The 13,974-nt window shown below is 56.2% G+C and overlaps 2 protein-coding genes across 7 annotated transcripts; one reads left to right on the forward strand and one right to left on the reverse strand.

Moving 5' to 3' along the window:
- The first annotated feature begins 1,828 nt into the window (after positions 1-1,828).
- On the forward strand, positions 1,829-3,285 carry H310_00809 (hypothetical protein). The gene is made up of 5 exons (XM_008863714.1): positions 1,829-2,390; positions 2,449-2,565; positions 2,605-2,682; positions 2,730-2,881; positions 2,928-3,285. The coding sequence occupies exons 1-5, from the start codon at positions 1,842-1,844 to the stop codon at positions 3,088-3,090; spliced, it is 1,059 nt and encodes a 352-aa protein (XP_008861936.1). The 5' UTR covers positions 1,829-1,841; the 3' UTR covers positions 3,091-3,285.
- Positions 3,239-13,279, reverse strand: H310_00810 (hypothetical protein). 6 transcript variants are annotated; one of them, XM_008863719.1, is made up of 30 exons: positions 13,105-13,279; positions 12,787-13,042; positions 12,627-12,731; positions 12,405-12,574; positions 11,951-12,348; positions 11,780-11,909; positions 11,298-11,729; positions 10,586-11,244; positions 10,000-10,530; positions 9,771-9,951; positions 9,426-9,711; positions 8,882-9,374; positions 8,731-8,838; positions 8,122-8,658; positions 7,644-8,075; positions 7,160-7,591; positions 6,848-7,103; positions 6,626-6,795; positions 6,417-6,562; positions 6,217-6,343; positions 5,763-6,163; positions 5,351-5,714; positions 5,163-5,294; positions 4,941-5,113; positions 4,750-4,888; positions 4,559-4,677; positions 4,163-4,410; positions 3,987-4,116; positions 3,822-3,936; positions 3,239-3,774 (listed from the first exon to the last, which is right to left on the reverse strand). In XM_008863719.1, exons 1-30 carry the CDS (start codon positions 13,232-13,234, stop codon positions 3,577-3,579), a joined length of 7,998 nt encoding a protein of 2,665 aa, XP_008861941.1. In that variant the 5' UTR covers positions 13,235-13,279; the 3' UTR covers positions 3,239-3,576. The 6 variants fall into 6 exon arrangements, with proteins under 6 accessions (XP_008861941.1, XP_008861937.1, XP_008861938.1 ...); XM_008863715.1 differs by having other exon boundaries at positions 4,463-4,677; XM_008863716.1 differs by having other exon boundaries at positions 3,822-4,116.
- Positions 13,280-13,974: the final 695 nt, after the last annotated feature.

The following is a 13,974-nucleotide window of genomic DNA, read 5'->3' on the forward strand; positions in this document are numbered from 1 at the left end:
ATATAAATATTTCGCGAAATATATTCCGCGATTTCTAGTTTTACCCCATTTAAGATAGGTTTATATATTTTTGCACTTACACACTGCAAACTCTCTTTTACGACGTAGGGCAAGTTCAGATCAAAGCAATTGTCAGGACTTCTCCGCAAAACCAAGATTTTCATGTGCACATATAATTATTTCGCGCACTGTAGATTTTTTATGATCCTTTGAAACCAATCAAAAATTTAGACTTTACAAGAGTCGCAATTTAACTAGTTTGATTGATCAATAACAATGACAAACAAATTGGCGCCCTTTTCAATACAGAATGGGCCAATCTTGATGAGGCGCTTCAAAATCCCGCGCCATTAGGACAGACCCATTTGAGAAATTTCGCTCTGCAAGTACAATCATCACCTCAGACGATGCATACTTAAGAAAACCAATGTAGGCTACATCAGCTGTCCTCTGAGCCACATAAAGTGGACCTGGGACCTCTCTTGAGTCCGATGGAGCAAGGAATGGTCTTGGACCTCCACAAGCACGGATTGAGCATCAGTGCTATCGCAAGCGAGGATTTAAGATCCCCGAAGGCCGTCAGGACGTTTTTGAAGGACCCAAAAAAATACGGGAAGAAATTCAAGGGCCGCAAGGCGGCCCTCGTCGTTGGTTCAGAGTACCGGTTGCTCGTCCGAGAGGCATCCAAGATAGGCTTGTCAGCCCGGAGCCTTAAGACAAGCTGAATTGGCTGCCTCTCTTCGAACATGCCAGAGGAGACACATGGGAGACCCAAACCTACGCTACAAGAAGCGGAAGGCGATGCCAGCGCTGAAAGACCGTCACAAGAAAATGCGACTGGATTACGCAAAAATGCACCTCGCGAAGCCACCTACCTGGGACCATATTATTTGGTCTGATGAGTAGAGGTTTAGCCTCGATGGCCCAGATGGGCTTCAGCATTAGTGGCATGATTTGCGCAAGGAGGAGGACACTTTTTTCGCGCGTCGGAACGGTGGGGGTGATGTGATGGTTTGGGTGCGTTTTCATCTGCTGGTTTGTCTGAATTGGCTTTTCTTCATCTGCATATGTTGAAACATTGAGTAACAACTTGTTTCCATTTGCACATTACCATTATGCTGATGCATTCGTGTTTATGCAAGATAACGCTTCGATTCATACATCAAAATACACGAAAGAATTTTTGAAAGATCTTTTTTACCACCCTCCACTTTCTCCTGACTTGAATCCAATCGAGAACCTTTGGGGCCTCCTAGCGCGACGTGTCTATCGAAACGGCCCGCAGTTTCAATGTGTTGCTGACCTCAAGACGGCCATATTGGACGAGTGGCGTGGGATCGACCAAGACTTCGTCACTGCGCTCATTGAGTCGATGCCACGACGTTGTGTGGCCGTGGTGGAAGCCAAAGAAGGTAGAACTACCTAGTAGAGTGATAAAAATGCACATTTGTACAAGCATTTTGTGTGATTTGTGGTGTGGTTCTATTCTTCTGGCGCGGGTGTAATGTCATGACAATGCAGATCGAGCTATTACAGACAACAAACGTGATTAAATGATTGATTTCTAACACAAAACATGTCTCCAGGTGTCGGGCCCTGAATTGTTTGCCACAGATCACAAAAAGGTCAGACTGCACAGAACAAAATCCACGCGGGTCTAATCATGTGGCGCGCAGTATATCACGCGCGCATACTCGCTCGCATGCCCCCAGAAAAAATTGCTACAAGTCTGACTACCCGATAGAACCCCGAAACCCCGAAACCTCGAAACCCCGCTGTTACGTATCCGGAGTTTCCGGTTAAGAGAGGACGAGCACATTCATCAAAGCGCGCACATCGCGATGGGAGAAGCGGAAGCGTACATTCAACTGCGCTTGGCGGAGACGTTGTTCCATGAGATGGAGAAGCTCGAGAACGAACTTGGCAGTGGAAGCCTTGCATTCCAAGAGAGACTGACGGTCACGATGGAACGGCTGCACAAACTCAAGGCGAACCCGGCGTTGTCGGACCTGTACAGCCCAAACGAGTCGGCGCACGAGTTGCAAATTTCGCAGCTCCAGTTTCTCCTACTGGAGTACTACCTCGGCATGCTTGCTCAAAAGATCAACACGATTCAAGTTAGTGGTGGACAGAATGACCGAAGCGTGTTCGTCGCCGCCAGGCTGAAGAACCTCACGTACGCTTCGGCGCTGCTCGATGCGTTCCTCGACCAATGTGTCAATGTGGAGCTACTCAAGCGCTCGGAGCGCGCGGCGCAGCTTAGTCAACTCGAGCAGGGACGCAAAGAGACCCGTGAAGACAAAATTCGCAAGTGGCAACTGGCACAGGAAGCCGACAAAGCGTTGCAGCATGTGCTGCACATTCGCCAACAGGCTAAAGATAAGGACGACGTACGTACACGTGAGACGATCACGTTATGCAACAAAATGCACTTCACGTTGGCAACAGGAGGACTTGGAAGACATCGAGCGCGAGTGTCTGTTCAAGCTCGTCGACGTCGCGATCTTGAAGAGCATGGAGGACCAGGCCGCGATTGCGAGTGAAAGCGAGATGCTCGAGACGATGGTATGCCGCTCTAAAGGCGCCATTTAATAGCTGCGATAGGTACAAATGGCCAAGCTGACGACGAACGACGTATTCCAAGCGGCCGAGCGCACGCCGCCGCCGCAAGGCCAGGGCATTGTATGGCGATCCATCCTCCATCACGGCTCATCATACTGAGTTCGCAGGAAGTAACGCACATCAACCCAAAGATGGAGATGAAGAAGGAAGTGATTCGCGGCCAGGTGTTCCAGCCCGGCCACCGACTCCCGACCATGTCCCTCGAGGAGTACGCCGACCGGGAGCTCGCAGATGCGTTGGCTCGCCAAGAAAATGAAAAGTGCGATTTCGTGGTGGTGGTAGCTCGACGCTCATGAGGCGAATAGGAACGCCCCGGTGGGCCCGCGACGCATCGACCAGCTCGAAGAAGACGGAGACGAAGACAATTTGGCGCTGGTCGATGATGCCACAATGCGTGACCGCGCGTGGGACGACTGGAAGGATGCTAATCCGCGCGGCATTGGCAACAAGAAAGGGTCACAATACTAACAAGCTTCCTGCTGAATGTGTCCAGCTGATCCGATCAACACACGCGGTCCGACGAGGATGGATGGCCAGTATTCTGCGCAACGATGGAACTCCATCCATTCACGCCACCAAGATTGAGACGGTCGTGGTGTGTAGCTACCGCAACAGGCTTACCGACAATTCAAACGGATGTTCGGACATATGAGAAGTGTCGGCAAGGCGCTGCAACCCCTCGACAAGCACTCGCAACTCTCAATGTTGAACGTGTGCCGGCTTGACATGCCACATCTGGGGTTGGCCAGGTCTCCATGGGTCAGTTCGACCGTCAGCACGCGGCGCAATGAATACCTGCACCATGTGCAGCTCTCCCTCGTTGGGATGGTGGACTGCTTCCATTCACGAACACCGTGCACCCCATCGCATCATTCCACGACGGTCGTCGCGTAGGGACACCAAGAAAAGCGATGTGCTTCCTTCGATTGCACGCTTTACATGGACGACACGCGGTCAAGCACTGTCATGTTTGACGGACGCGTCGTGCTTGAGGGCGAGAGCATGGTACAACGGGACAAAGGAATAGTCTTCGTATCGGATGCATCGCCAGAGGTATTGCTCGACGCCGTCGAATTCGTTTTCGCTCTTGAAACGAAGATGGGCGACTAAAAACACATAGTTCCACAGGTTGTGCTCGTTCCTGATGTGGTGCTGCACAGGACCCGTGACGACCCGACCGACGAGTCGACAAAGTGTACCTCAAACCCCAGGGGAGCGACCCGGTCAAATGTTTCGCGGCTCAAGCTGCACACAAAGCACTTGCCCGCGATGTCGTTCGCGCGCGCTTCCATGCGGCTGCGCTGGTCGCCAAACCTACGCGTCCGTCGCACGATCAGGCCATAGACGGGACACCGATCGCGCACGTGTCGATGATGATGCCAAAAAAGATATTCACGATGATGAGCAAGATCACTATGTTGAACAAGTTGTCGAACACAAGGCGCGGGCCCCAGTTCATGATGTCGTCGGGGGTTTGCGTCGCCATGTACGACCCTAGTGCACGTCGTCCATGATCGACTGACGTCGTGGCGCGAGGTACCAATGCCGCCGTTGTTTTTGAACGTCTGGTCAAATGTCGTGAGGTAGCACGACAGCAGCATCCCGCACTCGGCAATTGTGTCGGTCGAGTTGGCCGCGCTCGACGCAACGGTCGGGTACTGATGCCGAAAGTACGTGAACCCGACGATGGCAAAGATGTAGATGGCTATCATCATGAGGCAGAACGACAGGACGAGGCTCTTCCACGGCCACGCGACGGCATGCACGATGATCGTGAGCTCCGGGAACCTACGTCACCCACGTCGGAACCGCAGCGGGACGAGGAACGGGCGAGACCGACCGCAGGAGGATGTCAAACAAGTGGAACGCAAAGAAAAAGTTGTGCCCGGCAAAGCCCATGATCGCCATGCTCAAGTACACGACGTAATACACATACACCGGGTTCAGCAGCAAAAACACAAGCGATCGCCCAATGTTGGCTGGTCGGACGTTCTCGAAATGCACGCCGCCTATCGTCAACGAGTACGCCGTGGCGGACGGCGAGGTGGCTCCAAGCTACACACGAGCCAGTCCTTAACCCACGCGGCGGTCCCACACCGGCACGACCGCGCGCCGATCGACACGTACGGCTGCAATCGATTGGGACGACGGAGATCGAAATGGTGCACCCGCCTCGTGCAAGAGAGACGCCGATGTCGACGCCACCGCCTTCTTGGCCTTGCCAGCGTGGCGCTTCCATCCTTCCAGCATGATCAGCGGGCCATATCTACCCCGTCGTAGTCAGTGCATTCGCTCCAACGTTGAACGACGGGTCGTACGTGAACGCGTACAAGAGGACGATGCCGACAGACACAATGACTTGGAAGAGACCAAACACGCGGATGATGGACGTGATGGGGACGCCGCCGATGGCTCCGACGCACCCAATGTGATAGTACGCGTCGTCGGGGCTCTGGAATGCCAGCGCAAGACTCTCAAAACGAGGGTCTCCCTACCGAACCAGGCGTGGCCGTGTGGAGCGTTCAGTGGAAATGGCGTACCATGTCGACGTAGCACGCAATGAGGAGCATGTTGAGCACGATGGCGAACCCGAACGAGAGCAATTTGCCCCACGTGAAGAGCTTATCGCCCGCAAACGACATCAAGTACCGGTGCGTCATTTCCGCAATGATCTACACAAGGAGCAGCGCATGTCAACACCAGTCTGTCGGCAGACAAAACACCAGACCGCGTCGGACCGCTGAAACAGATCTTGGATTTTTTCCGCGGGCGAGTCGCGGTTGATGTTGTCCATGACAGCATTTCGCATATCGGACGTCAGGAATGCGCACACGGGTGGTTTGGGAAAGTAGAATCGTTGGAGTCGCCGCCGTGGCCGTCCGTCGGTCGTCGCGCTTTTCAAGTTGTTGCCCGGAATGACCGGGACGTCGCCGCTTTTGTCGCCCCCGACGTGAACCTCCACCGACGCGCAGTACCGATGAAAAAACGCGTACGCTTCCACGTACGACACGTCTCGGTCCGACTTCACGAGCTGCGACAAGCGCTGGAGCCGCCTGCGAGCGTTAAACGCGGCCACGATTGGATTCATCAACCTACAAGGCAACGTTAGCTGGGCATGATCCTAACGTGCTGTGCCGTACGCTAGCGGCGACTCTTCCAAGTCTCGAAGGTCTCCGTCCGACGGAATGAGACTGGATCGGAGGATGTGCGCGACCGCCGGGACTTCCAAGAGGCGGTGGAAAAGGATGTAAATGTTAAATCCTGCGTTGAGCATAAACTGCATCGGCGGCGACGTGGGGCCAGGCAGGAGTGCCCCGAGCAGCGGGTTTCGGGGAAACCCCGTATCGTCGGCTCTTTCCGTGGTCGAGGTCGCCGCGGATGGTGATGCCGACGTCGCGGGCGTCGCGTCGGCCGGTGGGATGTGCGCCTGGCCAAGCGTGATCTTGATCAAGCGGACGACGTAGTTGTCGCGCTGCCTGCCTTCCGCCGACAGCAAGTCCGGGTCGAACGCGGCTTCCGTGTAACGGCCTTCGTGCCGCTTCTATTCCATGCAATCTCTTCTCCATGGTGGACTCGATGAAGGTGTGGACGAACCGCAAAGCTCGTGTAGACAGCGACCAGGGTCTCCTTGAGCAGACGCATCGAAAGCAAAGTCGCCATGCGATCGTGGATGATTGTGTCCGTGCGGCCTTCCACGAGCGCCACCAGCGCCAGCGAGCACCTGCGCGCACACCACGCGCCATGTCAATGCTAAACTTGGACTGCGCTGCATTATTCCACAGTCACGAACGTACATGTATTTGAGGCGGTGCACGTCGCCGGGGGCAAACCCGGGCTCGGCGTTGGACAGGCTCAGGAGTACATTGATCGAGTCGAGAAAGGTGCCTCCGTGGAGTTCGGACGGATCGATTACGGCAAGTTGGTTGCCTTCGCATGGTCCCTACAACAGCGCCGCACGAGTTAGCCGCGCATCCCCATGCCATCGACGCCAAACGATCTATACTTGAATAAACTCGACGATGGCTTGAAACGTCTTGAGGAGCACAGGAACCGACGTCGGTGTCAGCGTCCGTACCAACTCGTTAAAGAGCACCACGACGAGCTCGACGACGTTAACGGACGGGTGACTGCATGGCTGGTGCCGCAGGAGGTTTTGAAACTTGGAGTGGTGTCCTGTTACGCCACCATGTTATCTCGACACAGTCAAGTCGGATATCGCCACCACCTTCGCACAGCAACCGCAGCATTTCCAAGAGATTCGTCGTTCCTGCGTTGCGATCGAGATCCTGCTGGCCCTCCGATGGATGCCTGGTGTCGACGGCGGCAATCGCCGCACGGAGGTACTTGCCGACGCGATCAAACCACTTGACATTCGCCCCCATACTCAACAACGCGAAGAATTGCTCCTGCGCATCGAATCCCCCATGGCGAAGCAGCGACATGGCCAACAAAACGAGCGCCTTGTGGGTAGCCACGTCGTGCTTCGCACCACAGGATGAGTGCGAGTACCAAAGGCAAGGATGGCGTGATCACGTACATCGTGTGCGCGGCACCCCAGTTCGACCATCATCTTGGGTGCGCCGAGGAGATGCACGAGCGCTTGCGTTGCATTCGAAGACGACACTTGCTCCAAGATCGTCAGGATCTCGAGCGTCGAATGATGAGCCGGTTGGCCAAGACGGATCTCGCTGTTGTTTGCATGCGCAATGAGCCGCGCGACGAGGTACTTGGCGTCGATTCCGGGCGGTGCGCTGCTCCCCTTCTTGGTTGGATGCACTCGGACAACGGAAAGTCGCGCTGATATGGTTGTTCGCCGAGGCGGGTCTGCCGTATTCGTGTGCATGAACGCATCGAGCATGACGCGCTTGTCGCGGTCGATGGCAGCTACGTAGAACGGAGCGACATGCAACCACTTTGCAAACGCCTTGAGCGCCGACTGCGCCTCCGACAGCCCGCCGCTGCCACGACTCTGCGACATTGCGTCTTTTTTCCATGCCATGAAGAACACTTAGAGAACGTACCGCCGCAAGTGTGGACGTCGATGGGGCTGGAAGCGCCATCCGTGGCTGACGCAACAATGTGCTGGCCACGTCAACGAACGCATGAATCGCGTCGACGGTGGCGGCAGTCATGTTGCCCAACCATGGATGCCTCGGTGGGGTAGTTTGCACAACGCTTGAAAAGATGTCGACCAGGTCTTTGAGAGGTCCGACGAGATCATGCTTCACTTCGCCGTCGCAATGATGGCGAAAATAGTGCACCAGCATGGGGAGGAGACTGTCCAGCACAAACAAGGCTTCGTGTGAAGTGGAATGGCTTTCATCGCTTGACCTGGCGCGCTGTACCATGGCCCGAAGAATCGATGGTTGGCACGCAATGAATTGAACGAGTGTGTGGCTCCCCGCGACTTCGGCGACAAACTGTTCGGTGTGTAGCCAGCCTTCATGGAGCACCTACGTCAGTCGGGTTCAGAAATGCGTTGCCGTGGATCGGACACACCTTGACAAGTTTGCACTTGAGCGGCAATGGCAATCCCTTCCGAAGGAGGGCGCGGACGAGCGAGTCCAGGGGGATGAGCCCCTGCAGCCGAGCTTCGCACACAAAGTTGGCACCCAACGTGAGGTTTGCCAGGAGTTCCAACAGTTTGGCCTGGTACAAGACAGGCCTGGGCGACGCTTCGATGGTGCCGAACGTCTGGGCGACTCCATGAGTCGTCGCTTTCTGTGTCAAGACAAATGGGACTGCAGTCAACGTTGGCAACCTTGTGGAAGCGTCGTCGCCGACTACGGTGGCGAAGCGGCCAACTAGGCTCAAAATACGTTCTTGAATCGAATGGATGCGACTTGGTTGTCGGTCCGCTGCGCCTTGGGTGACAGAGTCGTCTCGGTCAAAGAGGGCTTTGCGAGGGACACGAAGCATATCGGTCTTGGGCGGCTCGAGCAGTGTGTCCAAGGCAGCTACACCATCACTGTCGTTGGTCACAGCGGACAGATCGAGCGCAGAGTCGACGACATGGGGTTTTCGATGGCTGGCCAACTAGCCATCACGGATCATCGACTCATGGTCAAACCAACTGCGGGCGGTCTCCATGGGCACAGCGGAACGTACCAGTTGTAAGCTGATGGCATTTTGGTTGTCTTTCATGGGGACTCCATTGCACACGGCCAGCGCAGAAAGGATGTCGACATACTCGGCGACTGGTCCAGTTTGGTCAATCTAGCGAGCGCGGGTCAATGTCAAAACGCCATGGCGAACTCACCAAATCGACAACGAACGGGACCAACCAAGGCGGCAGCGCTCGGCACAATGCCACGTTGTTGTGGTAGATGGCGTAAAAGATGGCGACGGGCATGTGGCGATGGCTTACGCAGTGTTTGAAAAAATCCACGTGGTCGTGGAGCTTTGTCTGGGCGGGTGTGTTTTGCCACGTGTACAACACAAAGAAGCGGTAGCACCCGTCCAACAAATGCTCTTGGCGCCGCAGAAACACTCGGTTCGACGCAGTGCGAGGCGTCGCGACGAGAAAGTTGCCGAGGCTGCGCGTGATGTTGACAACGAGGTCGTCCACACCGAGGCCGCGAACGAGCTCCTGAATTTGCGTCAAATCGTCGGTCGTTGCCAGGACGTCGATGAACCACTCGAGGCTGCTCAGGACGTCCTTCCACGTCTCTCCCGCCCGCATCGACAGCCACGTTTCGCTCGTTTCTTCGTAGAGACGCAGAACCGACGCGCTGACGCGCATGTTGGTGTACCTAATCGAATCCGGAGCTCGTCATCGAGTTTGAAAGACGCGCCAAGCGTACATGGAGTAGGCATGGTCCGACGGCACAACGATGACATGTTCCAAGTGCTTTCGCAGCTCGCGGTGGACGTTGAATGAGCTCCCGAGCAAGTCGAGAGCGGTAGACACCAGAGCAGGGTAGTCGGACGCCACGAGCGTCAGGAGCGCTGCCGTCCAGTCATGGCCATGCACGAGTCGGTCAAACAAGGTCGCGCCACAAAGAATCGATTCGCACGACGTCCCGATCGCGGCGTGATTTGCCATCCACTTGGCTTCGAGCTCTGCATAAACCTTGGCTGGGCTGACACCTGTGCCAGCAAGCGATGAGCGCGCTGGTCGTCACAACCTGTGGTAGGGACGGCTGTACCAGATGCATCGGTACGAACGAAGGACTGGGTAAAGAACCAGCTCACGATCCCATCCAGTTGTGCATCCATACTCAGTCGCAACGTCCACGTGAGGATCTGGCACAGCAGGAGTTTGCATTTATGGATCGAGTGTTGTTTCCGTGGTGTCTGCGCCTGTTCGCTTATCGAGGCTTTGCGAATCTCCGTGTCTGGGGTAAGTGGAAGAACGACGGATGTGTGCGGGCGTACCTGGGCTGTTGATGCCGGGCCGCTGGCGCATGTCTGCGACGACGTGGAAGTTGTCGGCGCAGCTGGCCGATCTTCGATCGACGAAGGAAGCGGTGTTGGTCGCAGCGAGGTATTTCGAAGCCGCGCGAGAGGCGACGTCGACGTTATCGGTATGGGTTTCGTCTGCATGTGGTCGCGGAGCAATGGGACGAGAGCTTGCACCAGCGTCTTGAGCTCGGATTCGTCTGTATAACAACCAAACGACAGCATTTGAATACACAGCGGTAGCATCCCGAGTAGGAGGTGACTCTGGGACGCAGTCAAGGTGCCTTGACAAGCTGCCAACGTCTCGTTGAGCACTGTCTTGAGCGCAGGAAAGAACCCGTCGGCATCGTTTCGATCGGTCGAGACTGGGTTCGGGACAGAAGCTTCTGTTCCAGGCGGCATCTTCACGGTGGGAGACACAAACACGCGCTTCGGCCGCGGGAGTACTTCGTGAGGCAACCGATCGACGTACACGGCTGCGAGCAATCGGCAAAACGCCGCGCGCATCTAGATTCGCCCATGCGTCTATCACTCCATCACAGCATGCGAGGGATGCACGCACCTTGGTGTGGACACGGCTATCTTGAACGACGGCAACGACTGCATCTCGAGGAAACTGCTTCTCCACGGCGTGGATAGCAATGTAGTTGCGCGAACAGCACATGGCCGAGAGCATGCGGATCGTGGCGAGAAAGTATCGAGCGAGCCCTTTGTCCGCCGCCACCAGCTGGGCGATTGGTGTCCATTCGTTTGTCGACGGGTGGCACACGGTGAGTTGATGGTTTGACGTGACGTGCACGTCGAGCAGGATCCCGACCTCTGCGACCGTGGCGGCGGTGGTGGGAAATAAGTGCCCGCACAGTGCGACTTGCTTGGCTTGGATGCCAGTCGCCTTGAACTGGCACAACTTGGTCAGGTAGTCGACATAATCCGCTTGGCGGCCACGTTCTCGAAGCAATGTCACAAAGAGCGTGACCACGTTGTCCGAAATGGCCGTCACCAACGACTCGGACGAGCACAGGAGCTCGAGGACCAATGCCTCGGCATGCACGTCAAACCCAACCTGCCGACCAAACGTTCCCAGGTGCGCCGCACACACGATGGATGTTTTCGAATTCAGCCGCACGAGGTGCACGAGGAGCTTGTAGCTGTGCTGGCAGATCGTACGAATGGAGCTACAAAGGTCCGACGATGTCGCACTGGACGGCGGCGCGTCGCCGTCTATGTTGTGGAAACATGGTGAACGACTCGAGGTGAGTCACGGCAACTTCTACCTGCGGCATTGCAGAAAACGGCCATCGACAACGGCCCAGCCCAGTCGACGAATGGCTGCTGCAGCAGCCGCACTACCAGCCCAATGCAGTCCATCTCGACGAGGACATTTTGACGAGCTGCAATCGGCGCGCCGCGGTCGTCCCTTGTGTCGATACAGAACCGGGACAGCTCGTCCAGGATGTGAACAATCCACAACGTGGAGCTTCGCAGATTGTGCGGGTCAGCGCCGTTCTGGTGGACAAGGCGACCGAGCTCATCGTGAACGCCTTGGAGCTGGGGCAAGAGCGACAACAAGAACAGAGACTCGGTGGCTTCTGAAGGCTGGATGATTTGAAGCCGAAACGCGTTGGATTTTTCAACGCTGGTGGCTGCGTTGGATACGACGGCGGCGGTAGGATCCGTGGCGCCAGGTGGGAGCCCGATCCATCCCCCTGTAGACATGCAACCGTGTCACAGATGCTGGGAATCCACTCGCGTGTACCTGTCGTCACGTGTTGCAAGAAGAGGGGGCGGTCGTGGCGCAGGAGCCGCCCGCTCAGAAACGACTCGGTGGCAAGTGTGAAGTGGCTCCTGGAGGTCCGATGCGGCGTCAACGTGCACGTTGGGCACCCCTACGTTCGATCAAGCGATGGAACGATCCACTACGCAGTACATTGATGTCCTGAACAACGAGGAACTGGCGCGTGGCGACATGACGGATGCAGCACACATTGGACACGGCCACCTCGTTTCCGTTCAAGAGATCGACGTGCTGAACTTGCCAGAGGCTCTGGACCGAATGGAACCCTCCACCTTCGTCGCTCGACTGGTGACAAAGGCGGACGGCGTCCCCTTCGCTAGATAGAAACGTCCCCACTCGGCAGTGCAGAAACCGGACAAGGTCTCCACCGCGAAGGCAGTGTGTCGGTGCATCAATATGTGCAAACCGTTGAATGTAGAACGCATCGCCACTCGCCGACCCGTTGACCTCGACAAAGTCGGAGCCGCCCCCTGCCGCGTGCTGCGCCATCGACAGTCTGTAGCCCACATGGAGTTGTACCTGCCACGTGCCTAGCCACCACCGTGATGTGGGTGAAGCGGTTTTGAGGCCACCGAGCATTCCCTACCGCTCGCAAACACAACGTCATCGTGGAGCAGGACTTCGTCGCCAGGACACAAGTGGCGGTACGGCGACTGGATCTGAAAGTGTGCGTCTTCGAACGGTTCCGCGAGAAGCTCGACCTTCATCGCGTCGCGCTCTGTGTCCGACAGCATGCGTGGTCGCACTGCCACGAATCTAGTAGCATTGTCATCAACAGGGAGTGCCATTTCGACGGCGCATGGAATACTTGGACGAGTTCACGTGAAGCAGCTGGATGGATTGGCCATATGTGACCACTTGGCCGCATGATGCGTGGACAGCGTCGTCGTTCAAGCGTTTTTCCAGTCGCGCGCTGGAGTCATCCGGCGGATTATTTGACAGGGTTGCGATGATGCCCGCAGACGTACCTTTCGCGCAGGCGAGATTCGAGCGCCGACATGGGGTCCGCGTCGTGATCCGCTAGGTACTTTCGCAAGGCTGTGGACGCGGCGTGCTGCTGGGCTGGCACGACGACGAACACTCGTTCGTTGAAATTGTGACGCACCAGCTCGTTGTCGACGTCGACACTGTCTAACGACGAGGAGTCTGCTGGTCGGACGTGCTGCCGAGACGTCTTAAGGAGTGTCACGCGCAAGTCCCCAAAGCCTTCGGCGCCAACATAGCCTAAGCAGCAAGTGTGAAACCAGTCGGTGTCGCATTGCCCCAAGCGCGCGGGACAGTCGAACCCGGAAGTTGTTGATTATAAAGTACTATCGGAAGGCCAAACAGAAGGCAGTGCTGCCGAGGGTCATGCCCGCCTTCCGCGATCCGACTCGCTGTGCCGGCGCTCCCAACGGCTGCCGGCTGCGTCGCCATGCCGATGCTGCCCGTCGAAACGTCGGCAACGTAACTGGATTGTTCGGTTTCGTTTAAGACGGTTTCGACACTTCAGCACGATCAGCGACAAATAACAATTCCGGCGCGGTGGTTGGATCCCGTCAGGATGTGCAGTGAGAAGAAGGCTCCATGCGATAGCGCTGTTGTCGAGCAGGAAAAGAATCGCCAACGGCCATCCATTCCTTGCACAGTTCCAAAGTGGAGGATGCGTGCAGCTAGCATCCTATCGCTTGGGCCACAGTATATTTCCACTATGGATGCTCAAGGTCCTTGGCATTGCCAACTTGAGGACAATGGGGGCTAGCCCACGTCGACCTAGAACAAAGCTGCGACTGCCTCCGTCAGTCGTGTGGTGCCATCAACCACAGAGCGAATCGACAAAGCCATCGTGTTCTGTCCACGCGAGTGTTCGAAGTGAGTGTGGAATGGCGGTCTTCACGGATCTTTTGTAGTTGATGACGCAATGGAAGCCATTTTGGCCACCAATGTCGGGGCGATGAGACCTTTGTTCGCTCCATTCGCTGGCGGCACTTCGTAGTTTCTGTAGTGCGGCATCTCCCGATACCGCGGACTACATACCCTTTTGTGATGCACTCGTCCATGCGCAGACTGTTCGTTGGTTCTTGCAGATGTGAATATGCCCCTTGGTGACGAAGGGCAGGATGGGTGATCGAGCGTCCGTTGACAACAGGAACATCTTGCCATCCACCCATGCCAAG

This window comes from Aphanomyces invadans (genome assembly GCF_000520115.1).
Source record: "Aphanomyces invadans strain NJM9701 unplaced genomic scaffold supercont1.1, whole genome shotgun sequence".
NCBI lineage: Eukaryota > Oomycota > Saprolegniomycetes > Saprolegniales > Verrucalvaceae > Aphanomyces > Aphanomyces invadans.

Bases quoted from the DNA above. Each gene is read 5' to 3' on its own strand.
- H310_00809 (XM_008863714.1), top strand. From the start codon at position 1,842: ATGGGAGAAGCGGAAGCGTACATTCAACTGCGCTTGGCGGAGACGTTG. The intron at 2,391-2,448 runs GTACGTACACGT...CGTTGGCAACAG, and splicing joins AGGCTAAAGATAAGGACGAC to GAGGACTTGGAAGACATCGA. The intron at 2,566-2,604 runs GTATGCCGCTCT...TAGCTGCGATAG, and splicing joins GCGAGATGCTCGAGACGATG to GTACAAATGGCCAAGCTGAC.
- H310_00810 (XM_008863715.1), bottom strand. From the start codon at position 13,234: ATGGCGACGCAGCCGGCAGCCGTTGGGAGCGCCGGCACAGCGAGTCGG. The intron at 9,712-9,770 runs GTACAGCCGTCC...TTGCTGGCACAG, and splicing joins CGTTCGTACCGATGCATCTG to GTGTCAGCCCAGCCAAGGTT. The intron at 6,164-6,216 runs GTTCGTCCACAC...TGCATGGAATAG, and splicing joins CTGTCTACACGAGCTTTGCG to AAGCGGCACGAAGGCCGTTA.